The following is a 23963-nucleotide window of genomic DNA, read 5'->3' as shown; positions in this document are numbered from 1 at the left end:
TCTGATCGCTTAGCGTTCTGAGAGTCACAATAGCCTGGACCTTGGTCTGGAACACTGAGTGCTCCTCCTATCTTCAAACCAGAGGAAATCGGCCAGTCAAAAACACCTTGCCAAGTCTTACAGGGATTTCAGGCAGAAACTCCGGTTTCCTGTCTGACCATGAGCAATACCTGAGGAAAACAGCACGCTTTCCCGAAGGGATGATGGGAGGCCAGGGTGCACGCCTCCAGTGCCGTTTCTCCAGCTGGGGCTCCGCCTGGGCCATGCCACCTGGGTGTGCCTAATTACGACTCCACAGACAGACGGGGCCCTGAGGGAGAGCGCTGACATCAACACAGTTCCCGAGCAGAACTGAGGAACGAGCTCCATCATCCCAAACTGAGGAAATGTCCAGATTAACACAGGTAAGGAGCCCACCTGCTGCTTATTCTCTTCTCCAGACTGAACAGAGGAAACCAAATGCTCAATTCTAGCTTGACTGGCAGAAGCCATGCTTCACTGTGGACCCTGGACAGAAGTACTAAATCATCTTAAGTTCCCACACTCGATGGCACAGCCCAGAGCAAGACAGAAGGTGCTACGGGCTCCTCCCAGATTTGGGGCAAACATGCAAATACTAAGGGTGGTTCTAGCTACTATTTGATCTCAGCATGCTGCACCCAGGGGGCCGGGTTCACTGTCATTGCTCTGTCTTATGAACTGGCTGGAAATCGCAAAGTGATCAGAAACAGGGAAAGCCATGGGGGCCAGGCTTGCAGAGAGCAAGCGCTGGGAGAGTTGGCCAGCTTTTTACCAAACGTAAAACCCCTTGGCCAAGACTATAAAAACTCCAGGATTACATCGTAGGATATGTTAGTGCCCAGAGCAGAAGATACCAACTTTCACTTCTTAACTTTCAGGTTCATTTTCCATTTGCAAACTTAAAAATTAAGACTTTTAAACATACACAAACAGGTGTATTTTAAATATACTTAAAATATATTATAGAATCAGAACCGCTTGAATGGAATGTGATTCTCATAATGTCACAGGTGTTTTGGGGAAGAGAAGGGAATGGGTGGAAGTGAGGAGGGGTAGAATATTTTGATAGATGGAGACTTCTTTCTTCTAAGCAAACTTGAGTGTATTACTCTAAGTATTTTAAACCAAAAAGAACAAACCATGTTTTAAGCCATTCAACAGGCCAAGGAAGTGATATATTAAAATTGATTCTTTATACTGCGTGTAAATTTTTATATATGTATTTATATATAAACTGATATATCAATATAAAGTGATTGATACACATATATAATGCTATTATATATAATGCTATATATAAATTTATATATCAATATAAATTAATCGATGAAGATGTATTTATATAATGCAATGTCAATACCATTGACTGTATTCCCTATACTGTACCCTTCATCCCCACCATATGTTCTTAATCATGGTTTTACATAGCAACTGATGGAGTGTTTCTAATTATCTGGTTTAATGACTGAAATCAGAAGTAGACCATAATTATGATATTTTATTTCTAAGTAAACTATCTGATGGACACATGTCTTTTGCAACGAATAAGACTTCTCCAAGGAATCTATCTCCTTCGGTTTTCTCTAATTGTGCCGCAGTGGAGAGAACACTGTTCAGGACCTCAGTTCCCCCCTGCTGCTAACTAGTTCTGTAATCTTAACTCAGCCAGCCAGGTCTCAGCCTACAGAAGGAATGTGCTCTGATGAAACAGACCCTTCTATTTTGTATTTTGTTTGGATTTTGGCTTATTTCCAACACCATTCTTCCATGATCGATGCATTTCCATTTCCACAACCACAGTGGTACCATATAATTATTTTCGCAAAGAAAAGATGAGAGAGAATCCTCCTAAGCCAGTCCCTCCCTTTCTATGGCGACCGTGAGTTGCTAGGAAGGGCCAGCCGCGCCGCTCAGGTAGAGCAACAGTTGTGTAATTAACTAAATTGATCCCACAGCATATCACCTGCAGGACATGGGGTTGTTTTTTTAGTTAGGCTGATCTCTTATTCATGACTTTTAGGTAAACGGCAATTCCTTTTTTTGTTCCAAAGAGGGCTGTTGTGTCTCCGGAACACCTTCCCCTTCCTCTCTGTCACGGCGGATGTGACAAGATCAGCTGGCTTCCAGAAGGCAAAGTGTTCAGTAACGTCCAAAGGGAAAAGATCATCTCCAAGTTTCTTAAAGAAAGCGTTCTAAAGAGAGTGTTCCGATCAAAGCAGATGAGGTGGGAGGGTTCCAGCCGCCAGGAGGAGGACCCAGGCTACACCTTTCCTGGCACCAGAAAGTAAGTCCTGACCCTGAAACTTAAAGCTTCCAAGTGTATTGGTGATGTAAGGCCAAGAAAACACGACTGCAGAGCATAGACATGTCTGAAGGACAGGAAGCCATAAAGTTATTCCAACGGTAGGCATCAATTCCTGCAGAAAAATCTAAAATAGAACTGGACATATACAGTGGAGAATTTATTCTAAAGTCCTGGCTGCAACTTCTAAAGGTGTAGAATTTGCCCATGGGTCTCTTTGTCTTTTGGAAAGATATTCCTGGCAGCTCTATCACATTCATTCTAGGAATTAATATATTTTAAAGATTTGTGACACTTTTGCAACAAAATCATGGTCTCCTAGACGAGGAAGCAAAGTGTTCAAGGTGAATTTTTAAAAGAGAAAAACAACTTCTAACTAAAAATAATATTTTTATACGTATTTCCTAAAAAGGAATTGTACACGCCCCAGAAAGTTAGGACATTTCAGGTAAATGTTCACAGAAATGGAGCCTCAGTTGGGGATAAATCTGATTGTCCCCGACTGAGGACTCCATTTCTGTGAACATTTACCTGTAAAAGAGAAAGCAGAAGCTGAAAACAGGGGAACACACGAAATAAAATTGCCCAGCAATGAACTGCAGTGTTTCCCACTGCATAGCCTTGTATGTACCTGAGAACAAAAATGCATGTCATTAATTAGAAAATATGGTCTTGACCTCCTAAAAATATTTACATAATTACACTGAACAAGATTCCATGGCAGTAAATAGCCAGCCGTGACGCTGACCATGCAGCAGGGGCAAAGAAAGGGAGGTGGAGGCAAACACGCGGGTTACCTAAAAATATGAAAGGTTTTGAAAGAGGTGGACTGAAGAGGAAGGATTTCCCCACAGGATAATGAGAGGCTAAGTAGTGTCGACACTGACATTTCTTTGCCTCACCCTGGGCTACAAAAAGGAATGTCTTATCAAAGTGCTTTCCGAAAGTGTCTTCTGTGGGCCCAAACTGTCACCTCTCTCAGAGTAGGGGAAACTGAGGTGAGCAGCAAAGCATGCTTACCGACCAAGGGATGGGCCCACGGCTTCCCTTCTTTCCACCAATTCAGACCACCTCTGTGGTCATCAATGTAAGAGCTTGTTCAACGCCATGAGACAGAATATCACCTCACCTTTCCTCACTGGATTAGCTAAAGAGATACAGGTTTAAAGTAAGGCAAGCCTGATGCTACATCTGAGAGCTGAATTCCCAGAGGGGCCTTAGGGAGGCCTCAAAGGAAGGTGTGTTCTGTTGCACTAAGGACTGATGTTAGAGCTGCCCCCGATCTGGAGACCAGTCCACTGTCTAGTGACTTCCTTCAAGGCTGGATGACAGCCAACCCAGACTCAAAGCCTTGGAGTGCATATGATTCTCATCGTTGCCCTTATATTTCCCATGACCACAGTGTCTCACTCTTACTTTCCCTCTCTCTCAGCCGTGTCTCCTCACTGTCCCAACTGCGTGCTCTCCTGTAGAACTTTCTACAGGGACGAGACTGTCACTATCATTTTAAAACTTTATGATTTTTATGCTGATGTCAAAGCATTCAAAAAGTCTCCGGAGAAAGGAAGGAGAGACGAATTTATAAAGGTTTTTAGGAATATGTTCTGTCAAGAAAAAAGAGAGAGAGAATATTGGATGTATTTATGGATGATGACTCTCAGAGGGACTTTAAGGGATCAGGGATCAGTCCATGTTCTGAAGCCAAAGGAAAAGGCTCAAGTTGCTCATTTGTAAAATAGGAATAACTAGTGGGAATAACTAGTGGGACCAATTTCACTGTGTTGTTAAAAGTATAATATTGATTAATCTACATAAAATGTTCAGCATTGGGCCTGCCCCATGGTAACCAAATTTTATTTCTTGCAAATGTTATTTTTTGGAGTAATTAAATTAATTCCAACATTTATTGAGTACCTACTATATGCCAGGTACCAGGCCAGATAGAATAAGGCCAGGTCTTGCCTTTAAGGCATTGGAAAATATAGCGAGTGAGATATTGTAAATAAATAATTATAATGTAATTGTGAGAAGGGAATTGTAAGCAAATAAATCATAATAATGTGAATGAAGGGTCTTGGAAGAGGTAGCAATTTATCCTTCCCTGAGGGAACAGGGAAGATGATTTGTGAGCTAGATTTATATGGATAGGACTTAACTGGGTAGGTAAAAGGAGGGAGGAGGGAAAAAAGAAGGAGCTATTATGGGGGGGGGGGGATGTATGTCCTGGAGGAGACAGAGTGTTTAGAAAAATTGCAAAATATCTGAGGTGTTTGCATATATGTAGGCACTGGAAGTGATAAGCAGACACTAAAGCCTGGCTTATTCTTTGGGATCAGGAGGGCATTAGAGCAGATCAGTGCTTTTTATCAGCAGAATGGAAAATAGTCTGAAGGAGAAGAGAGCACCTAGGAGGGAGGCCTCCGAAGAGGCCTATGCTAATCTTATATTCATTCTCCTATATTTACTTAGCTCCTACTATGTGCCTAGCACAGTTTTTAAAAAAAGACTTTATGTATTTGTCAGAGAGAGAACAAGTAGGGAGAGTTGCAGGCAGAGGGAGAAGCAGACTCCCCACTGAGCAGGGAGCGAAATGCAGGACTCGATCCCAAGACCCTGGGATCATGACCTGAGCAGAAGGCAGACACTTAACTGACTGAGCCACCAGGCATCCCATGCCTAGCACAGTTTTAAAGTGAGGGGGTGTATCAATGAACTAGACAGGCAAGGCCTCTGCCATCATAGTTTTGTACTCTACTGGGAAGAAACAGGCAATAGAAAACCACACAGGATTAACAAGACTGTGAAGAGTAGAGAAAATATTAAAATAGGGTGTTATGAAATAGAGTAATGTGGATGGGAAGGTGTATTTGAAGTTGGGCCAGAGCTGGCCTTACTAAAGGAAAACAGATGTGCAGAAGAAGGAGACAGACCCCTCTGGGTAGGAGGTGGGGGAGGGAGATCCAAGAGCTGACAAACCCTTGAAATTATGTTGGACATTTAGTTTTCTATGTGCATTTTTCTGGGAAGACTCTCAGAAGAGCATGGCATCGCTTCCCCCCAAATGTTAAGAACCAGTGCATTTAGATGCTTAATGAAGCATTTTGGGGCTTGAATCCACAGTCGGATGTTCAACCCAACAGAATGCAATAGTATCATCAGCAAAGGATTGCAAAAATGTCTTCTCAAATGTCAGTGCCTCATTATAAAAAATATCTGACATTTTTAGTAAATGTTTTAGTAAACATTTTGTTTACTTACACCCACATATCAATCATAAATATGTAAGTATTCACATATATATATATACTTGTTATATACATATGTACCAAATAATGTGTATATATCCATATTATATTCGTGTATATATATACGTAATATAACCATATATATGATATCCACATATATATCCATATATATCTATAATATATCCATTTATATGTGTGTGTGTGTCTCTCTATATATATTTATTCCTCCCTCTGCCACCCCACACACTTATTTCAGTGAACTGAAGTAAGAGATAGGCCCTTGGAGGGCAAAATTGGCCTCATATCATCTACATGTACCCCAGGTAGAAAAAAAAATCAGCTTTTGTTCTTTCTGTTGTAAGACCAAGGACTGATCGGGAACGACCAGCGGTGGGCTTGCTCTCAGCTGGGATACCTTCCTTCTTCCATCTGCATTATTTAAAAACCATATACTATAGCCCAGACAGGACCGTACATGATGGGTGCAAATACATAGAGCGAGCTTGGTCTAACGCACTGCACCCCCAAGCTGCTGGCTATATTCGAACCGGCGCCAGGGCCCCACGGGGCGCCACGCAGAGCTCTCAGGTCAGGGTCAGGTCAGGGCCCCGAGAAGGCCTGGGAAGGCCCCGAGAAGGCCTGGGAAGGCCCCGGCGGCCGTGACCTCCGCCCCTGCGCAGCCCGAGGGCGGCCCCTCCACGCGCGATGTCCGAGCGGGCCAGGCCGCCGCTGGGGAGGCGCGGAGGGGCGCAGCGACCCGGGCTCTGGCTCGGCGCCCTCCCCCGGTGGCGCCGCCCGTGCCGCGGGCCTGGCGGCCTGGTGACCCCCGAATACCGGTGGCCCCGGTGGAACGCCCAGCCGTCGGGGGCGCCCGCGCTCCATGGTAGCTGCCGGGCGACCCGGCCGCGGGGGAGGCCCGCGGAGCCGCCGCCCCGGCCGAGGCTGGCCTCACTGGGCCCGGCCCGGGTCCCGGCGGCCCGGGGGCCGTCCAGCGCCGAGGGGGCCGTGCTCCCGGCCGCCCGCCGCCCGCTGCCCTCCCTGTCCTCCCGCCGCAGGAAGGCCGAGTCCGAGGGGGCGCCCGTCAAGCCGTTCGCCCAGCACGCGGAGGTGCCCGGGCCTCGGGGCGGCAGCGCCCTCGGAGACGACGCCGAGGACGACACGTGGGCCTGCGGCGCGGTGGGGTAAGAGGCCGGGGCCGGGGCGCGCCCGCGAGCCCCACCTGCTGCCCCTTGCTCTGCGCTCGCGACCGAGCGGCCCTGGCACGGGGGAGGCGGGGGCGGGGGGGGGGGCTTGGTACGAGAGGGAGGGGTTGCTCTCCCGCGGGCTTTGGGCAGTCCACCTGCACCTCCCTGCCCTCCGGCTCCCGAGGCTCCTTTCCTGACCCGTGATCACGAAGGCCCCGTGTCCTCGGGCCCCGCCTCCAGGCGCCCGGCGCCCTCCTCCGTGGCACACACGTGGGTGTCCCCACGTAGCGCCACCTGTTCATCATACTTCCTCCTCTTCATTGTCGCATCCCAGGCCTAGCATGGAGCAGGGGGAGCAATACTTACTGTATTCTCTGATTCTTCAGGATGCACCTTTCCCTCTAGGAGACAATAAATTGTAAACAATTCGCAAATACACTGATTACTGCGGTGGCTTTAATTTGTGATTCTTTCCGGATAGTCCTACCTTAACCCGGTGGTTGGTTGTTCTACCTGTTACCTGGTAGTTCTCGGATCCTTCTACCTTAAACAGCAGTGGGCTCACATACCGCGGTAGTTGGGCCTGGAGAGTGGTGCTTGGCCCTGTGGGCCTTTTAGGGACCCCGAAACCCACACGGGGTGCCTGTCCTGCCTGTAAGGTTAATCCTGCTTTCAAACGTAGCACCTGTTTTGAATAATTAAAAGCAGAGTTCATGGCCCTGTTATATAAGTTCCAGATAATTCACCATGTTCTTTCTAATTTGTATTTTATCTTTCTGTCTGATAATGTCTCTGTTCTCACCTAAGACCTTAATTTCCTCATCTTCCATCAGTTAGATCTCACAATTTGCTTTTCCCGGTGCCTTTTCTCTTCTTATTATTCTTTCTTTTCTTTTTTTTTTTTTTTTTTGGACTGGCTTGCCCCTTGTTTCTGGCTGATTTTGTACTGTTAGCCCTCATGTGCCCTCATTGTCCCGTTCTGAATTTGAAGCACTGTTGGACCTCCTTTAGACTGGAACCAAAGCTCAAGGTTTTAAAACAAGCGTTGTGTACCTTACCCATAAATGTGCCTGTCCCACAACCTGTATAGGATTTTAAGGAAACAGAGGAGCAAAATGGGGAGAAGAAATGGTGAGAACAGTGGTACCAACCCGCGTGCAACCAACATCTCCCATGAGGTAAGGCTAATGGTGTTAACCTGAGCCTTTGGGCCCCTCCCCTGGTCAAGATCTCCCTCCCACTGAATCTGACTGCCTACATCCCTGCAGCTTTCTCTCTCTGTGAGCATTTTGCACTGAGTTGTCCTCTTGGCACTTTTTGGAATATCAAATGGGAATTTTTTTCTTTCTTTTAACAAAGGAAAAATTAACCAGCTTCTCTCCGAATTTGGAAACGGTTCTTATTGCACTGAATTTCCTGAAAGATGCTACCTTGCTTCCTCAGGCTGTGCTCACCTTTTTTTATTCTTTCATAGGTATTCTGTAAGAAATGTTGGTAAGGCTGGGGGGATGTCAGAAAGCGTTATCAATTCCCAACCTGTAAGAAGTTTGCAATCCAGCAGACCTCGTGTGTAGTTGATAGCCTCCCTTACCGGTTGACAGATTGGGTTATATTAATCTTATAAAAGATCTCACCTTGCAGTTTTTATCAGCTTCCCTTTTCGTGTCACTATAAGGGTATTTCTGCCACATGTTATTTTGTACATTAGTGAACCAGGATCAGAGAGCTGAAAGAAGTCTAATAATCTGTCAGGATGGTTTTAAAAATATAAATAATTGAGACTTACCTTAATCCTACTGAGTCAGACCTTACAGCAATTTTTTTTCAAGTAGTATCATTTTTTATTTTTTATTTTTTTAAAGAGTTTATCTATTTATTTGACAGATAGAGATCAGAAGTAGGCAGAGAGGCAGGCGGGGGTGGAGGGGGGAGCAGGCTCCCCACTGAGCAGAGAGCCTGATGCTGGGCTCAATCCCAGGACCCTGGGATCATGACCCGGGTAGAAGGCAGAAGCTTTAACCCACTGAGTCACCCAGGCGCCACACCAAGTAGTATCATTTTTTAATGGTGTATTTAATTTAGAGAGCGCAAGCAGGAGAAGGGGCAGAGAGAGCTAGAGCGAGAGAGAGAATCTCAAGCAGACTCCCCACTGCGTGCAGAAGAGTCAGATGCTTAACCAACTGAGCCACCCAGGTGCCCCTCAAGTATCATTTTTAAAATGCTCCCCAGGTGATTTTCACAGAGACTAGACCTATTTATGTGTCATCTTGGGGAACAGGGAATTAATCTCCAAAGATAATCTGCAGCCTACCTTCCAAGGTTCAGCTACCTTCCCAGCAGGACATAATTTTCTTGTGGGCCAATTAAATTCTTGTACTATATTTAAGCTGATTCTCCCTGTTCCTGCTTTAGTTTGGGGGTGATACTTAACATTTTATTTGTGTGTTGCTGAGTTTAATTTACAAAGGATTTTCTCCATTGAGATAGAAAACAACTGAGTTTGCTCTTTAAAAATTACTTTAAAAAAATCAATTCCTCATCTCTTCACTTTCCCTATTCTAGGATAAATTGTTATAATCCTCTTCTGCACACACCCTACATTTCCCCCCCACAGCATTCAGCACAATGTCTGGAACATAAATACTGGGACATATTAGTACCATTCCCTATTCAATTTTTCACTTGCTTTTGAATATTTCCTGAGTGTGTTTCAATGTCTAGAGTCTAGAATGAGTAGAAGACTGGTCAGTGTTGAGTACAATTTGAAGATTAGAGAATTTTCTTTGGTGGACGGAAAGATTTTATAGATCTGGTGTTCAGATACAGGAAATTGGGTGAATGTGCCATTGTGTACCAGGGACACACTGAACTAGGTATTTCATTATATTTTTAAAATTTAAAATATAAAATTTTTAAACTTTTAAACTTCTTAAATGAATTTTGAAAACCTGTGTGTCATTATTTTTAACAAAATAAGAATGAAACCATAAATTATTGTAAAAGCCTATCTCCTAATAGGTGTTATCAAGCTGATAATAATTTGCATGCTTCTCAAAAATACTGGTAGTGTCCTTATACAAAGGAGAATGGGTCACAAAATTTTATGCTTTTCTCATATTTTAGCCACAGACATGAAAAATTATGTACTTGAGCTTTTAAAGTGTTCTTAATATTAAGTTTATTCTAAAACAAATATTGTTTTAGAACTTGTCTCATTGGAATTTGGATTCAGAAGTACCTGCTCCTGAAAATAAAAATCTCCCACCTGGAAAGGACAGTGCAGCAGGTGGTAAGAAATCCTAGATGTGTGTTTTTGTACATACTGCAAATTTATGTTCATTCATATTTATAATATGAATAACCACTCATATTAAAGGGGGTTTGTTTTTCATACAACCAGTTTTATGTAACTATTAATTGTCATTTTTTCCATATACATTCTTTCAGGCAAAATTAACAAGGTAAGGATAAATGTTTGGCTTTAAATAATTCACAAAACACTTTTGAAATTATATGTATGTTCATTAAAAAATTTTCTTTAAAAATTTCAATTTCATTTCTGTAGAGTTCTTCAAACAAGTCAAAGCCTTTTCTGTTCTACAGGGCTGCAAACTGGTCATTAAGTTAATATTTTATTATATATTTTTTCAATATAGTAATGTCAGAAATGGAAATTAACATTGTAGTGACCATAGTGTTTCGTAGTCATTGCCAAAAGAAAAGTAGTCTCAGCTCTTAAGATATGATGAGGCAGTTAAAATGATTAATGTTTTGTTTTGAAGTGGTGAGTCAATTAATCTTTCATCTACTTTTTTTGAGCAAAATATAAAACACTTAACGGTTATTAAAATAAAGATAATCTTAATGATATTCGAGGCTCATTAGTTCACAGTGTTGGTATTTGTAACAGATTATGCTAATTCCTGCTGAAGTCAGTAAAAACAAGTGATATCTGCATGTATAAAAGGGAGTATTATATGACCTTACTATATATTTCTTGGTTAGAACAAGAACTATACATTCTTAGAACAATAACAGGGAATAGAGATGTATTGTGTTTAAAAGTCTTCTGCTGCTTTATAGAACCATTTGGAAATACCAATAGAGCAACTGGTGCTAGACCTAAATTTGTCAGAACATGCTCACAAAAGAACACAGGTGAGATTTATTCATCATACTCAAAGTATTTTTCTTTCAACACGTGCAGTTACTAAAATGTCCATGTTTTTCTGTTATCAGAATAGTAAACAAGGGATATTTCAGTTGTGGAGTTATCCTTTTAACGAAGGAAGTACCATGGAGAACAGGTGAGAGAATATTTATTTCCGTAAGCCCCTAAATTAGTGAGATACATTTAATTACAAGGAGAAAAAACATGTGGCGATTCCCTTTATTGAACACCGGGTCACTTTAACATACAGTGTGTGGTTTAATGGAGAGCCCAAGTTCTGGATCAGAACTAGAATTAGTTCCTCAGTTTTGTCCCTGCTTCTGAGGAGCAGTCTCCCAGAGGACTTTCCTTCCAGGAGGCTCAGGACAAAACTCAGCGTCATGCCAAAATTCGAGGCGTGAATCCAAGAAGTGCTAAAGGGACCACCGTGACTCATGTCCTAAGGGAACGTCAGTGTGAGGGGCATAGGAAAGGCTACTTTGACTAGAACGAACTCTGCTGGGAACAAGGGTTTCAAGGTCAGAGGTCAAATGAAACGAATTGAATGTTACCCTGCTAACACACAGCAAACGGAAACTGAGTCAGTGGAGGGCAGTGGCTAGGATTACCAGCGCGGGGCGCCACCACTTGGGTTTAAATCCCACCTCCACCCCTTACTGCATGTGTGACCTTAGCCACGCCGTGCCTCAGTTCCCTTTCCCATAAAAGAAAATAATGCTTATCTTGTGGGGTTGTTGTGAGGACTAAACAGAATCCGGTGTTTGTTAGGTATTTGTTATTAATCCTGGGGAAGCCTGAGTATGTTGTTGAGTTGGAAGTCCCGTATCAGTGAAATATTCCCTTACCGAAATGTTTCTCCTCAGTATGCCATCAAGAATAAAATACTTTTCAAAAAAAAAAGAATAAAATACCTTTCCTTTAGCATTTAACGTTTTTGCAAAGTATGTTCATGTAATTGTTTTGCTTCTCAGACACCCCGAGTTTGGTACTATCATTACCTCTGGCGGCAAAGGGTTTCACACCTATGTCCTCACCCCCAGATTCCATGCTCTTTTCACTAAACAACAGGGATCGTGTCTCTTCTCAATTGTAGATTTAAAGTGACTTTTCTATTGCTTTACAAAGGCAAGTGAGTTTAACTAATATTTACCTGAATCAGTAATTTTTTTAGTATTTTCTATAGAAATAAAAGTGTTTTTCAAAATCCCTCAAGAATACTTTGCTGTCTTTATTGTAAACTGGCATTAAAGGAGCGAGAAGAGGGTGAGACTATATATATGTCAATTAATGCTTCAGCTCTTCCAATGTCGGTATTTCTAATAAGCTTTAAAAAAAAGAACTTGAGGGACGCCTGGGTGGCTCAGTTGGTTAAGCCGCTGCCTTCGGCTCGGGTCATGATCCCAGCGTCCTGGGATCGAGTCCCGCATCGGGCTCCTTGCTCGGTGGGGAGCCTGCTTCTCCCTCTGCCTCTGCCTGCCATTCTGTCTGCCTGTGCTTGCTCGCGCTCCCTCTCTCTCTCTAATAAATAAATAGAATCTTTAAAAAAAAAAAAAAAAAGAGGAAGGCTCTTAAAAAAAAAAAAAAGAACTCGAAACTCAATATTCTATGGCATCTCTCTTTCGCAGTTTCATTCTAATAAACTACCTAGGAGCATTACTCATAAAAGAGCACCATCTAATGAAAATTACTATGAGATAATTTGTAATTGTGTAGTTAGTCTCTTTTCTCTCTCTCTTCCTCTCTCTCTCCCTTCTTTTCCTCCTTCCTCCCTCCTTCCCTTCCATTCTTCCTTCATTCCTTTTTCTACTAAGGGATAATTTTTGGTAAACATTGTTTTGCTTCCTTTTATGTTAGTATAATTTTTTAAAACCACAGTGGCTAAAGTAGACTTTATTGAGTAACCTAATTACATTCTTTGAGTTTCCTTTCATCTAATCCCAGGTCCCTAAATGGTTCACTGTAATTTCAGTTTGAGTTGGAGAGCCCCCGTCTCAGACCTCATCACTGCATGTACAATATATTCATGGGCAAATAGATATAATTACCATTTTTTACCCTAGTGGGCATTCATACAAACAGCTAGCCATTTGTGGGTAGAATGATCTAGTCACCTGGACATGTACAGAGGGTTGTCTAGTTAATATTGTAATCTATACTTTAAAAAATGTATGTAGTTTTATATAATTGAGCATATTTGAAATGAATATATCTCTCACAGATAGATACGCATAGGCCATTAGAAACCAAACATTACCCAGTCTTTGATGATTTTGCTTATTGATTATCATTTTAACAGCATTTTAATTCTAGTCAACAAACCATTCACTATTTAAATCATTTTTTAAAGGGATTTCAAGAAGTCTGCAGTGGAAACTGGCTTTAACGTAACCAATAACCCCATGAGGCTCTTCACACTGAACCACTCACTGACTACTGCTTCAGTAGATAAGCAAGTTGGTTCTTACCCTGGCCTACAGGTGCCATCGGGCCTCTGCTGGCCCTATGCTGATGGAGACTTTTTTAAGGACAGAAATGAGCCTTATATTAATTTATGTTCAGCTGTGGAAAACAATAATGGTGAAACTTTATCTGCCCCAAATTGGAGTTTGAAATACGGAAACAGCAGTATGGAAGAAAACTTAACAGATGAAAGTGATTTATCAGAAAGTGAAAAAGCAAATGATAGTTTGCTCAGCTATTTTAAAAAGATGGATCTGAACTTAAAGCCAGAAACAATAGAAAACGTTGAGGAATCTTTCACAGAGGAACCAACTGAAGTATTTCCATATCCTGATTTTCTCCCTTCTCCTTTCAATAGTCTGGACTTGCACAAATTAGCCCTCTCAAAATCTGAAAATTGGAAAGCATCGGTGGAACCTCCAGAAAGCTCTGTTGAACGTTTGATAACCCGTTTACTGGAAATGGAAAGATTACAACACACGACTATACAAAAAGAAAGGCCCAGACTACAAACTACCTTCTGTGCTCCAGCAGCTACTGAACGACCCTTTTCCTCCAAAGCTGTCCCCAAAATGAGACAGCCAAAACTTTCAGACTCTCTGAGTCTTCAGACAACTTGTGTAGATAAAAGTCGTGAAAAAAGAAAAAGCAGTTCTGGGTCTTGCAAACTTGAACAAAATGCTTCAAAATGGAATTGGAGCAATGCTGGCAACACATGCAAATGGACTTCTAGACCACCACCTCTAAAAAGTTCAGCCACCACCAAACAGTTGATTCCAACTTGTGATGACATTAGGAATCTCAAAAGCTCCATTTTAAATCAATGCCAAGAACTCTCAGCCAAGCCCACTAGTTCCCAAACAACTCAATCGTTGGTTAAAATGGTCTCAACAAGATGTCTGCCACCAAGGTCTCCAATACCAGTTTCGCCTATACCTCTGTCTTTTCCCGAAAATCAGAGAGAAGACAATAAGGCACCAAGGACCAAAAAGAAACCTTATCAGAAAAACATAGAATTGAACAAACCATTCTATATTCAGAAGTTAAACTGTTTATCACCTTCCTTTGTAGGCAAGGACAAGTGTTCACCCATTGATCAAAAGTAACTTTTCTATATCTCAATGTGAGCAAATCTATTGCCAAGAAGCTTGGCTAAAAAATACGGTTCATCATGCCGAGATACAGGTATTACACACGTGAAGAACTTGCTGTGCTGTGGAGTGGAACTTGTGAAAAGCACTGGTGAGGTGTCTATATATAAATCCAAGAGCTTCCATCCTGACGTATTTGACATTCTTTTGCATGTCGTGTTTCAAAGGAATGTTTCCCTTAGTAAACTATTCAAAAGATTATTCTTTTGTTGTGTTTTCCAGTAGAATTCCATCATCAGTAAATGCTGTAATCGACTGGTGGCTGGTGTATTTCATTTTCCGTTACAGCTTTAAGAGTAAATTACCTCTTAGTGAATTTATTTTTTTAGTTTTTCCCACTCTGATACCTTTTTTTCCTCTCCTTTACTATCTCTAAAAATCTCCTTTGTCTATCATCTTGACCTATCTTTTGGTATTTGCTTGGCCATTAAAAGTTAAACTACTTGTGATTTTGTTGAATTAATATGCAAGGTCCTCTAGATCCTCCAGCGTTTTAAAAATTGTTGCTTTCCCAGGTCACATACATGAAAGCAAGATCCGTTCTCTTGGGGTTAAAAGCTAGTTGTAGGCATGAAACAACCCTCTTCCACTCAGACCTAACAACAGTTTTGGAATGTCAAAGGAAAAATGAGAAAAGGTTGATGTACACAGAGCAGCCGAAATGTCATGTTAATGGAACTTTCCCAAAGTTCTTTGTTCTTGCAAGTCTTACCTGCCCCGCCCCCTGCAAGCAGGGAAAGCATCTTAACTTGTTCAAAAGAAAAGTGTATGTATCGGGGCGCCTGGGTGGCTCAGTGGGTGACCGAGCCCCACATCGGGCTCTCTGCTCTGCGAGGAGCCTGCTTCCTCCTCTCTCTCTGCCTGCCTCTTTGCCTACTTGTGATCTCTGTCAAATAAATAAAAATCTTAAAAGAAAAGAAAAGTGTATGGGTGTAGGGAGACCATGCGACTGACACACCTTACTGCACCTAATCAGGGAAACACCTAATTTGGGGTTCTCTTACAGCCCCAAGGATGTGGAATCCAGGAGTGGGGCTGGGGAACCTGCACTATAAACAAACATCCCATGCAGGTGGTTCTTGGATCACACTTTGAAAAACATCTTAAAGGAAAAAGTTGATGTAAAATGGATGTTTGGGGGGGGAGGGTGTAGTGTGCTTTGGTTTCAGTGGATGTTTGGTGAATTCGAATGAGTTTGTTTTGTTTTGTTTTGTGAGGAAAGAAATAGTTTTATTAAATGAGACAGAGAAAACTCTCAGGAGTGAGAGGGGTCCCAATAGGGTTGCCCTCAAATGAGTTTTTGGTAAACATTAAAAATAACACGATGAAAACTTCAAGCATTGCCCAAAGGAAAATGAGAAGTAAAAAGCTTTCCCTACTCCCAGCCCACTGCCAAGGCATGGTCAATATTGTGTATCATCTTTGCTGCACCCGCTCGCCCCCCTCAAAACAAGCAAGGTGAAATATTCAAGATTGGGATAGGGGAGATGAACTAAAAGACACTTCAAACACATGTTGAAGAAAGCAACTGTGGTTTCATTTTCCTCTATTCTATTTTTAGTAAAAGAATAAGGTTCAAAGAATTTTCTTAGAAGCAGAGGTCAGAGAGAGTAGGTTTAGTTTTTAGATTAATTTCAAAGAACTTTCTAGAACTGTATCAATACGACAACAGAAAAATAAACTGTTCAAGATAACTTACCATAGAACAGTATTTTACCTAAACCCCATACAGTTGTGTCATTATCCCAAGTGGTAGAACATCCCTTTCCCAGAACAGCATGTAAAAAATGGTCTCGTGCTTTCATACCATCCCAGCTTCCCCTCTCAACCACCTTTCCTCTCATTCTTACAATTCTCACTTGAGTCCCGAGCCTTATTTGGCAGCCTTCGTACCCATTCTCATTTTTACCTTCTTTACCTGCTTGGATCTTATCCCTTCACTTTTAGGGTCATAATAATGTAATTTTTAATCCATAAAAGCTTCAGGAAAGGGACATGCCTGTTCTGTTCATCACTCTATCCCAAACAGTCATTGCGTGGTATGTAGATACCCTGGGTTAGGGAAAGGACTCGGCCCAGCCTCGAGAACGGTTATGTGAGAGCATTCACGAGGGCCTTCTTCACAGCCAGGCTCTGCCATGTGACCGAACTGCACCTCAGGCAGGTTCCTTAACCTCAGTTCTTCACTTTCCTAATGTGTCAGGAAGGTAGTGGATCTTTCAGCGCACATAATCATGTGAGGATTGAATCAAGTGCCTGGCAAATTAAAAAGCAGATCAGAGGAAAGACATGAATGACACGAGGGCAAACTGGATGAAATGGGCCCTCTTGGGACTAAATTAATCGTCACTGGAGTAACAACTCAGGATTATTCACGTCCTGCTTCTTACAAGACATGTGTCCACCATCAGGAACATGCTGTGGAGTGAAGACACAAGCCCTTGTTTCCAGGAAGACCAAGAGTGGGAGTGGACATGGGAGAGAGGAAACAGGAGGTAGGGAGGAGTATTTCAGAGGTAGGGGTAATGGAAGATCACGGTGTCCGCAGTTCCAAGAAATAGATTTCTGCACCGAAGGATTGCTTTGGCGGGGTGGGAGGCTTTGATGTCTTAGAGACAGGCAGGGCAAATCTTACTGGAAACATAACCAAGCTACTTTACTTAGGATGCCATTAGACCTAAAAAAGGAGCTAGTTACTGAAACACTTATCAGAGTTTCCTATTAGTCCCAAATTGTTTTAAATTTAACTATGTAAAAAATGCATTAGCAGCAATGCTGATTTCAATTATAAGTCACAGGTACTTATTCTAATATGATTAGTAAGAATAGTGGAATTTTTTAAGCAGAGTCCCTAAAATGAGGTCAGAAAAGGCACATACATGGGAAGTAGATGTAGCCATCCTAAATTCATCTTGTCAAATGATGGGAGTAAAACAGGCAATATTTGGCTAAGAGAAAAACTTATCATTGGGGGTTGGGAGTACTGTAGTTATCAAAAGACTTGGAAGACTTAGCAATTTTTCAAACCTGTTGGAAGCCAACTTCCACCACTATTTTTGAAGAAACACTTGGAAGCTACTAACAGACACCTAGAAATTGAAGTGATTCTTGTTCAGGAAACTTCAGTTGAATTTGGCTTTCTGGCTGGCTTAAAAATTCCCTGTACTTTGGCTGTCCAGTACTGACACCTTTTCTTGCCTCCTTTTTGGATCTTAACCAAGGCAGATTCTTTTCTCATCAATGAAAGCACAGGGAGAAAAGTCTCTTCCAAGTTTGCCATAACCCCCCACCCACAGCCCCCCACCAAACCGAATGCAACCTGCATACTACCTTCCCTAATAAAAAGCAGGATCTCATGACCCTTGTCAGTTGCTTTAGACAGAATATGTAGTTCTTCATCCTCTGCCAGCCCAAGAGGAACTACAGCTGGGGCCTTTGCAAGGCGGCTGTCCAGAGCCATTGCCATTCTGGCCCATTTCTTAGAACAACTAGGACTCGACCATTAGGTAGAGAAGATAGCACCTGCTAGATGGGTGTACCCGACACAGCCAGACACTCTGGCCCTGCCTCCTCCAATCCTGCTTTATATTAAAGATTCGATCTCCTTGTCCCTCTTTTAGGTATTTTACAGTTTTTTTGTTTTAAGCTGAGGACATTTCTTTAGAAGAAAATGAGATGTAGATACTCTTAAGGATATGGTACCTATTTGTCAGGCTTCCCCATGTACAATGAACCAACTGATTTAAATCATTACAGAAAAGGGAGCTACCTCCTTACTTATGATGTTTCTATTTGGCATGTGTTCTGCACTTAGCTGCTAGAAGTATTTTGATGTTTGTAAGGAAGATACTAAATTGGCTGTTGCCATGCAGCAAGTTCTGCCAAGTGGTTTGGTAAACTTTTCTCTACACCGTTCTCCTTCACTGAGGTTCACAATGCATATCAGATATCTTCTGAGAAGTTTTAACATAAATATTTAAATTTAATCTGACAGTTGCCAATCATATTTGGGCAGAGAATACCTTTCAAAGCACATCTATGAACACCAGTGAAATAGCCCATCAGAAACCTTGAGAGAGAATGCTGTTTTAACTTAAAACTAAACGTAAAATAGCAAACCCCAGCAAAGGAAATCAGGAAACAGTATGGTAACAAGAGGCATATTTTATTAAGTTTTCCAATAATTGGAAACATTGCTGCTAAATGCAAGTTACAATTCACATGATACCACAGTAACTGGGATACATGTTATTTTCAGAGACCAGCTTCCATATCTTGATCATTAAACGGAAAGATTCTTCAGAAGAACAGTCCCTTACCCTACATATAGAAGGAGAAAAAAAAAATTAAAGATGCCATGATGATATCTATCAAGTAACTGGAAAACACTTTTAATTAAGTCAATTTAGTGTACATTATTGACATGTAAAAAAATACAAATGAATTTGTAGTGAACATTTCCATAAGGAAGACATCCCATCTAGAAGGATGATAGAACTCATGTTGAAAATATGCTTGAACTAGGGTATGAAAAGGAAAAAAACACTTTTTATGAAGCCCAACTTCCAATGATGTCATCATAATTAATGAAAGGAAATTACTTATTTGAGTATCCATTTTTTTCCCCTATCTCCAACATTTAAAAGGGCATTCTTTAACTATTTGGCTTAAATTTGAAGATATTTGATTCCTCTGTTTCATTCCAGAGATCTTATTTCTACGTAACCAGCTAGCATTACAAAATGATGATAAAGAACAAGTAGAGCATACACAGTAGGAGGAATGCAAATATCAAATAGATCTGAGACTATTACATTTCTCTGCCTCTACCACATACCCTAAAACATACATTTTTTGTATTGTAGAAATGTCCTGAGTATTTGTTTTGGAGGAAAAAAAGGTGGTTACTATAATGAAAAAAAAAATTAGAGTATCTTAAAAAACTCATTTTGAAAGTAGTAGAGTGGAATGAGTTCTACACTGGGGAATAATAAGGATGCAACTAATAAAGACTAAGAGGAAAACAGGAATACTGGGAAGGTCTTTAAAATTTATGACAAGACACTCCCTTCCTTCAAAACCTCGATGCTCCCACCTGATGTCTGATACCTTTAAGAAGGTCCACATAGAGAACGGGGACTACAGCATATCTGGTTTCTGGATCTCACTTACCCCCTGACTACAGAAAGAACTATGACCTTTTCAAGGGTTATGTCCTAAGACTTAGGAACCCTGACGTCTGACAACCATGTGATATTTTGCTGTGAAGTCTAAAAAAACCCAAATGCTTTATCAGAGATTAACTTATTTAAAAACTATATAGCTACTTTGAAACATGAATGCAGGCTAAAGATAATTCACTAAATTATGACCACCATCTAACAGAGGTCTTAACAAAGTTCCAAATCTCTGCCTCAGCAAAATTTCTAATTCTAAGAAAATCATGTGTATGTATATAAAGAATGTTTGCAGGGTTCCTTTAGAGTAGACAAACCTAGGAATGCTAAATTTGGGAACAAAGATCTACTTCTCTCACTTAAGAAGAAAAACTGACTGGTTCTAAATATTTATCTATCTTAAGACCATGACTGAAGTACTTACAAAAATAGTTACTAAAAGAGAAAGTCAGGGAATAGATTATTAATGGAGTTGGGCAACAGCACTCTTAAAGTTCCACTTTCTATTCTTTTGCATCTGCCAAGGAGATAAGATACCTAAAGCTAAAAACTACTTTTTGATGTATGTGATTGTGGTGGTTTCTACTTTTCTAATAACCCCTAGGAACCAATTTTGATGGCCATGTATTATGTGGAATCTCACATTCAAGAGCCTTTCATAATATTACTACATTTAACCACTGTTTTTATTGGGAGGGAGGGAGGGAAGCGGGAAGTATGATAAAACAAGCACTTTACAGATGAACACCACAATAGCACTACTACTCTAAGTGCCAAACATTAATGAAACCCAAATCATAATGCTGAAAACTAAAAAATTAGACAAAAATTAAATGGAGAATTCCTTTTTTTCTTTTTCTTTCTTTTTTTTTTTTTTTTTTAAATCTTTTATAGGACAGAAACCTTAGCTCATGTCTTCTGGCTGTCATCATCTTCCACTGAACTGCACCTAAAACACAAAGAACAAGTAACAAGCAACTTTGTTTTTTAAGGAATAGGTAATAGTTTTGAAGGCATAAGATGAACTGTTTCTAGTGGAAGTTAACTTACTTATTAAACACTTATATAAAATGAAGCCATGAAAATCACCAGAAGCATCAAAATGTTTACTACTTTTGAGTGAAAATAACTACAAAAGACTTGAATATGCAGCATATTATCACCAAAATAAAGTAAGTCATGGTGGGAAAATCACTACCCATTTTGGTAAAGGTAGACAAGCTGCACCCGTGAGGCCTTATTTAAAAGGCTTCACTCTACCTGAAGATGGAAACCACCTTTTATTTATTTTTAGTAAGTCTAAACCATGAAGAGACGGGGTGTAGATTCAAAGTTGGCTTATTATATCATCTATCACCTTCCTGGCTGTAGTTCATGTCTTTAAATGGAGCAAAACCCACCAGAAGAATGCTGCTATTCTGATTTTCCATTCTTGAATGCACCAAAATGTGCATGCTTGTTGTAATTAGGTGCCTGGGTGAATAAAAAAATCCCATTTACAATTTAAAAATATTATTTAAACCCCTAAAATCTGGTTATTTTCCACAATGCTCAGGAAGATAAGCATTAATTTTACCACCCAAACAGAAAAGATGTACACACATTTCTGAAAATTCTCTCCTACCATGTTAAAAATACAAATTCCTTTGTGTTGCAAAACCAAGCTGATTTACATGATTTGGTTTTAAATTGTTGCTAAATGTTTATCTACACATGCTGTCAGAAATAACCTTGTTAAGAAGGTGAAGCTGGTGTCTCAGCAAATCAGACCCCTTGGAGAAGGCGGTGAGTGGCCTGTGCCCCGTTTTCCTTTTCTCTTTCCGCACCATCAAAAGGAAAAGTGAGAAAATAGCAGAAACATTAGTTAAATCCTGAATTACACCCCATAACCTACAGGAATTATCTCACTACACTGAAAGCTGACAATATTTGTAGGACTTTTTTTTTTGATGAAATAGTTAGGATCCTGATTATTAATAAAACAATCAACTTGTGGCTAAGCTTACATTTTTAACAAAAAAATCTTTTAAAGACTTAAAGGAAGAAATGAAAGGTTGCTTTTTAACTATTTATAGTTTACCTGACTTACCAGCACTGAAGACAAAAACTTTTAAAAATGGCTACAAATGCCTTGTTCACAAAAGACTTTATTATCTAGTGATGCATACTGAGAACATACAGAAATCTGCATGGTCCACTTCACATGCAGGAGAACAATCTTCACTTTACAATAAGTGAGTGTCAACTGTTTTATGCAATAGACAACACTTTAAAGTCACATTCTTAAAGAAAAGCTTCATTTACAAAAGAAATAAAAGGTAAAGAAGCAATTACCGCTTTTAAAAAGCAGCTGCTTTGTTCAAGAGTGGAAGGTTTATGCCTGTATTGAAAGACAACATGATCACAAATAATGAAAACAATGAACAAATGAAAAACACTTTTACCATAAAGCAGTACACTTTCAAAATGACATACAAATAGTTAAAAATTTCATTATGTTGTCTAACTTTTAAATATGAGGACTTTCAGAATTAGGCCTCAACATGTGTCATTAGTAAAGGAAAACGATGCCTTGTCTCTACGTCACTACGAACTGTATCTAACAAAATGTATATAAAGTCTATAGCAAGTTGGTCTAAAAAACTGAAAGTCAGTAAGAAACAGTACACTGAAGGCGCTGTGTCCATCAAGCGCACACTCTTCCGATTTTAAATGCGATGAACAGAAAGGAAACTGTAACTACGCCACAGTTGCAATGCCAAAAATAACACAACATCAGCTATCACACATGCAGGGAATTCCGCCACAAAGCTAATATCCCTCATTGTCAACTGTTCCAATAAAATAACATCTTAAAACACCAGTGATGTTGATGGTTTAGCTTACCTTCAGTGTACTGAATGTTGTACACAACCTGCTTTAAAAGAGGAGACCATCCCTGCAGGCAGGCTCAAGAAGGAACAGACCCCTTTCGGCACTGACTACACCAAGGGCATGCTGCTGTGGCCTGCACACACACACCTAGGAAAACGTGAATATAAACAGCATTTATGCTGGCCATTTTATCTGAAGACCAATATGAAGCCAAGTTTGCTAAAAATAAATCAACCACCCAGTATTACTACTCATTTTATAACAGATGCTTTTGTCTTTTATGTGAACTGCAACCATGTACATTAGCACTGTAATTTTGTGCAGTCTTGGCAATTAAAACAGTTCTACAGTGAAATTTCACATAAGACACAAAACAGATTAACTAACATTTCTAAAAGAAATATCACCCTTGGTGTTAATTCAAATATATCATGCTTCCTCAAATTTGCTGGAGAAATATTTATAAGTTTATATACATTAATAAACTGCTGTGAAATTTCTTCAGTCTTTGTATTTAATTACTCAAACCCTTGGAGCTTCTTCATCTCGTTTAAATTTTTTCCTGGATGAACGCATGCTGTAGGGCCTGGTTGATGCTTATTCGTTTAGCGGGGTCCAACATTAGGATCTGGTCCAACAAGTCCTTTAGCTGGTGTACTTTTTTACGTTGGTCTTCAGGAAGCCGCTGGCACCCAATCAAGTCAGCCAACAGGTCCTTGGTTGGATTAATGGTGCTCATGACAGTAACTTTCTCCTAAAAATAATTTTTCAAGATGTGTATGTCTACTTTTATAGAGTTACTGAGCATATGTATCTTAAATCAAACTGATTGGTCTATCGAAAATTTTAATATATGTACATATATATCACCTATACAGATATATAGGTGATATATATAATCTATTCATTTAAAACTTCATTTTGACAGACCGCAAGAAAGGGAACACAAGTAGGGGAGGGGGAAAGGGAGAGAAGCAGGCTTCCTGCTGAGCAGGGTGCCCAACGTGGGGCTCTATCCAAGGACCACTGGGTCATGACCCAAGCTGAAGGCAGATGCTTAACGACTGAGCCACCCAGATGCCCCTATTCTCTTTATCTTTGTAAGAACTAACTGAAAAAACTGAATGAAAAAAAAAAAACCCAACACCCCCCACCAGAAAAGAAAAAACAACCCCAAGTTAGCTATGAAGATTTTTAAAAAACATACTGTAAGTCTGTAAAAAGATCAAACTGCTAACAGGAAGTCTATGAAAATCCCCCCACTGTTACATAATTAATAATAATTATATGATTAAGAGCAATTAATAGTAATTAGTAATAACAACAGTAAGCACTTCCTGTTTCAACTCTCCTCTCCCTGCCCTGAAGTGGTGTCAGA

At 40.6% G+C, this 23963-nt stretch overlaps 2 protein-coding genes across 13 annotated transcripts in view; one reads left to right on the top strand and one right to left on the bottom strand.

The window, feature by feature from the left end:
- The first annotated feature begins 28 nt into the window (after window positions 1-28).
- Window positions 29-14905, top strand: FAM217A (family with sequence similarity 217 member A). 2 transcript variants are annotated; one of them, XM_059179150.1, is made up of 9 exons: window positions 29-404; window positions 2073-2305; window positions 6624-6749; window positions 7843-7930; window positions 9957-10041; window positions 10200-10213; window positions 10836-10910; window positions 10992-11059; window positions 13271-14905. In XM_059179150.1, the coding sequence occupies exons 1-9, from the start codon at window positions 387-389 to the stop codon at window positions 14487-14489; spliced, it is 1926 nt and encodes a 641-aa protein (XP_059035133.1). In that variant the 5' UTR covers window positions 29-386; the 3' UTR covers window positions 14490-14905. The 2 variants fall into 2 exon arrangements, with proteins under 2 accessions (XP_059035133.1, XP_059035132.1); XM_059179149.1 differs by lacking the exons at window positions 29-404; window positions 2073-2305; window positions 10200-10213 and having other exon boundaries at window positions 6663-6749.
- Window positions 14906-18680: 3775 nt separating this feature from the next.
- Window positions 18681-23963, bottom strand: part of PRPF4B (pre-mRNA processing factor 4B) — a 38901-nt gene continuing 33618 nt past the window's right edge. The window contains exons 15-17 of one of the 11 annotated variants that reach the window (XR_009354899.1): window positions 21112-23339; window positions 20615-20660; window positions 18681-18854 (exon numbers count right to left, since the gene is read on the bottom strand). Coding sequence is in view for 1 of the 11 variants with exons in the window: in XM_059179147.1 (XP_059035130.1) it covers window positions 23136-23339 (204 nt within the window). In the remaining 10 variants the exon portion in view is untranslated. Of the gene's footprint in view, window positions 23340-23963 lie in introns of all 11 variants that reach the window. The other 10 variants (XR_009354898.1, XR_009354901.1, XR_009354903.1 and 7 more) reach the window with 10 other exon arrangements.

This window comes from Mustela lutreola, chromosome 6 (genome assembly GCF_030435805.1).
Source record: "Mustela lutreola isolate mMusLut2 chromosome 6, mMusLut2.pri, whole genome shotgun sequence".
Taxonomy (NCBI): domain Eukaryota; kingdom Metazoa; phylum Chordata; class Mammalia; order Carnivora; family Mustelidae; genus Mustela; species Mustela lutreola.
This window is presented reverse-complemented; position numbering and strand designations above follow the sequence as displayed.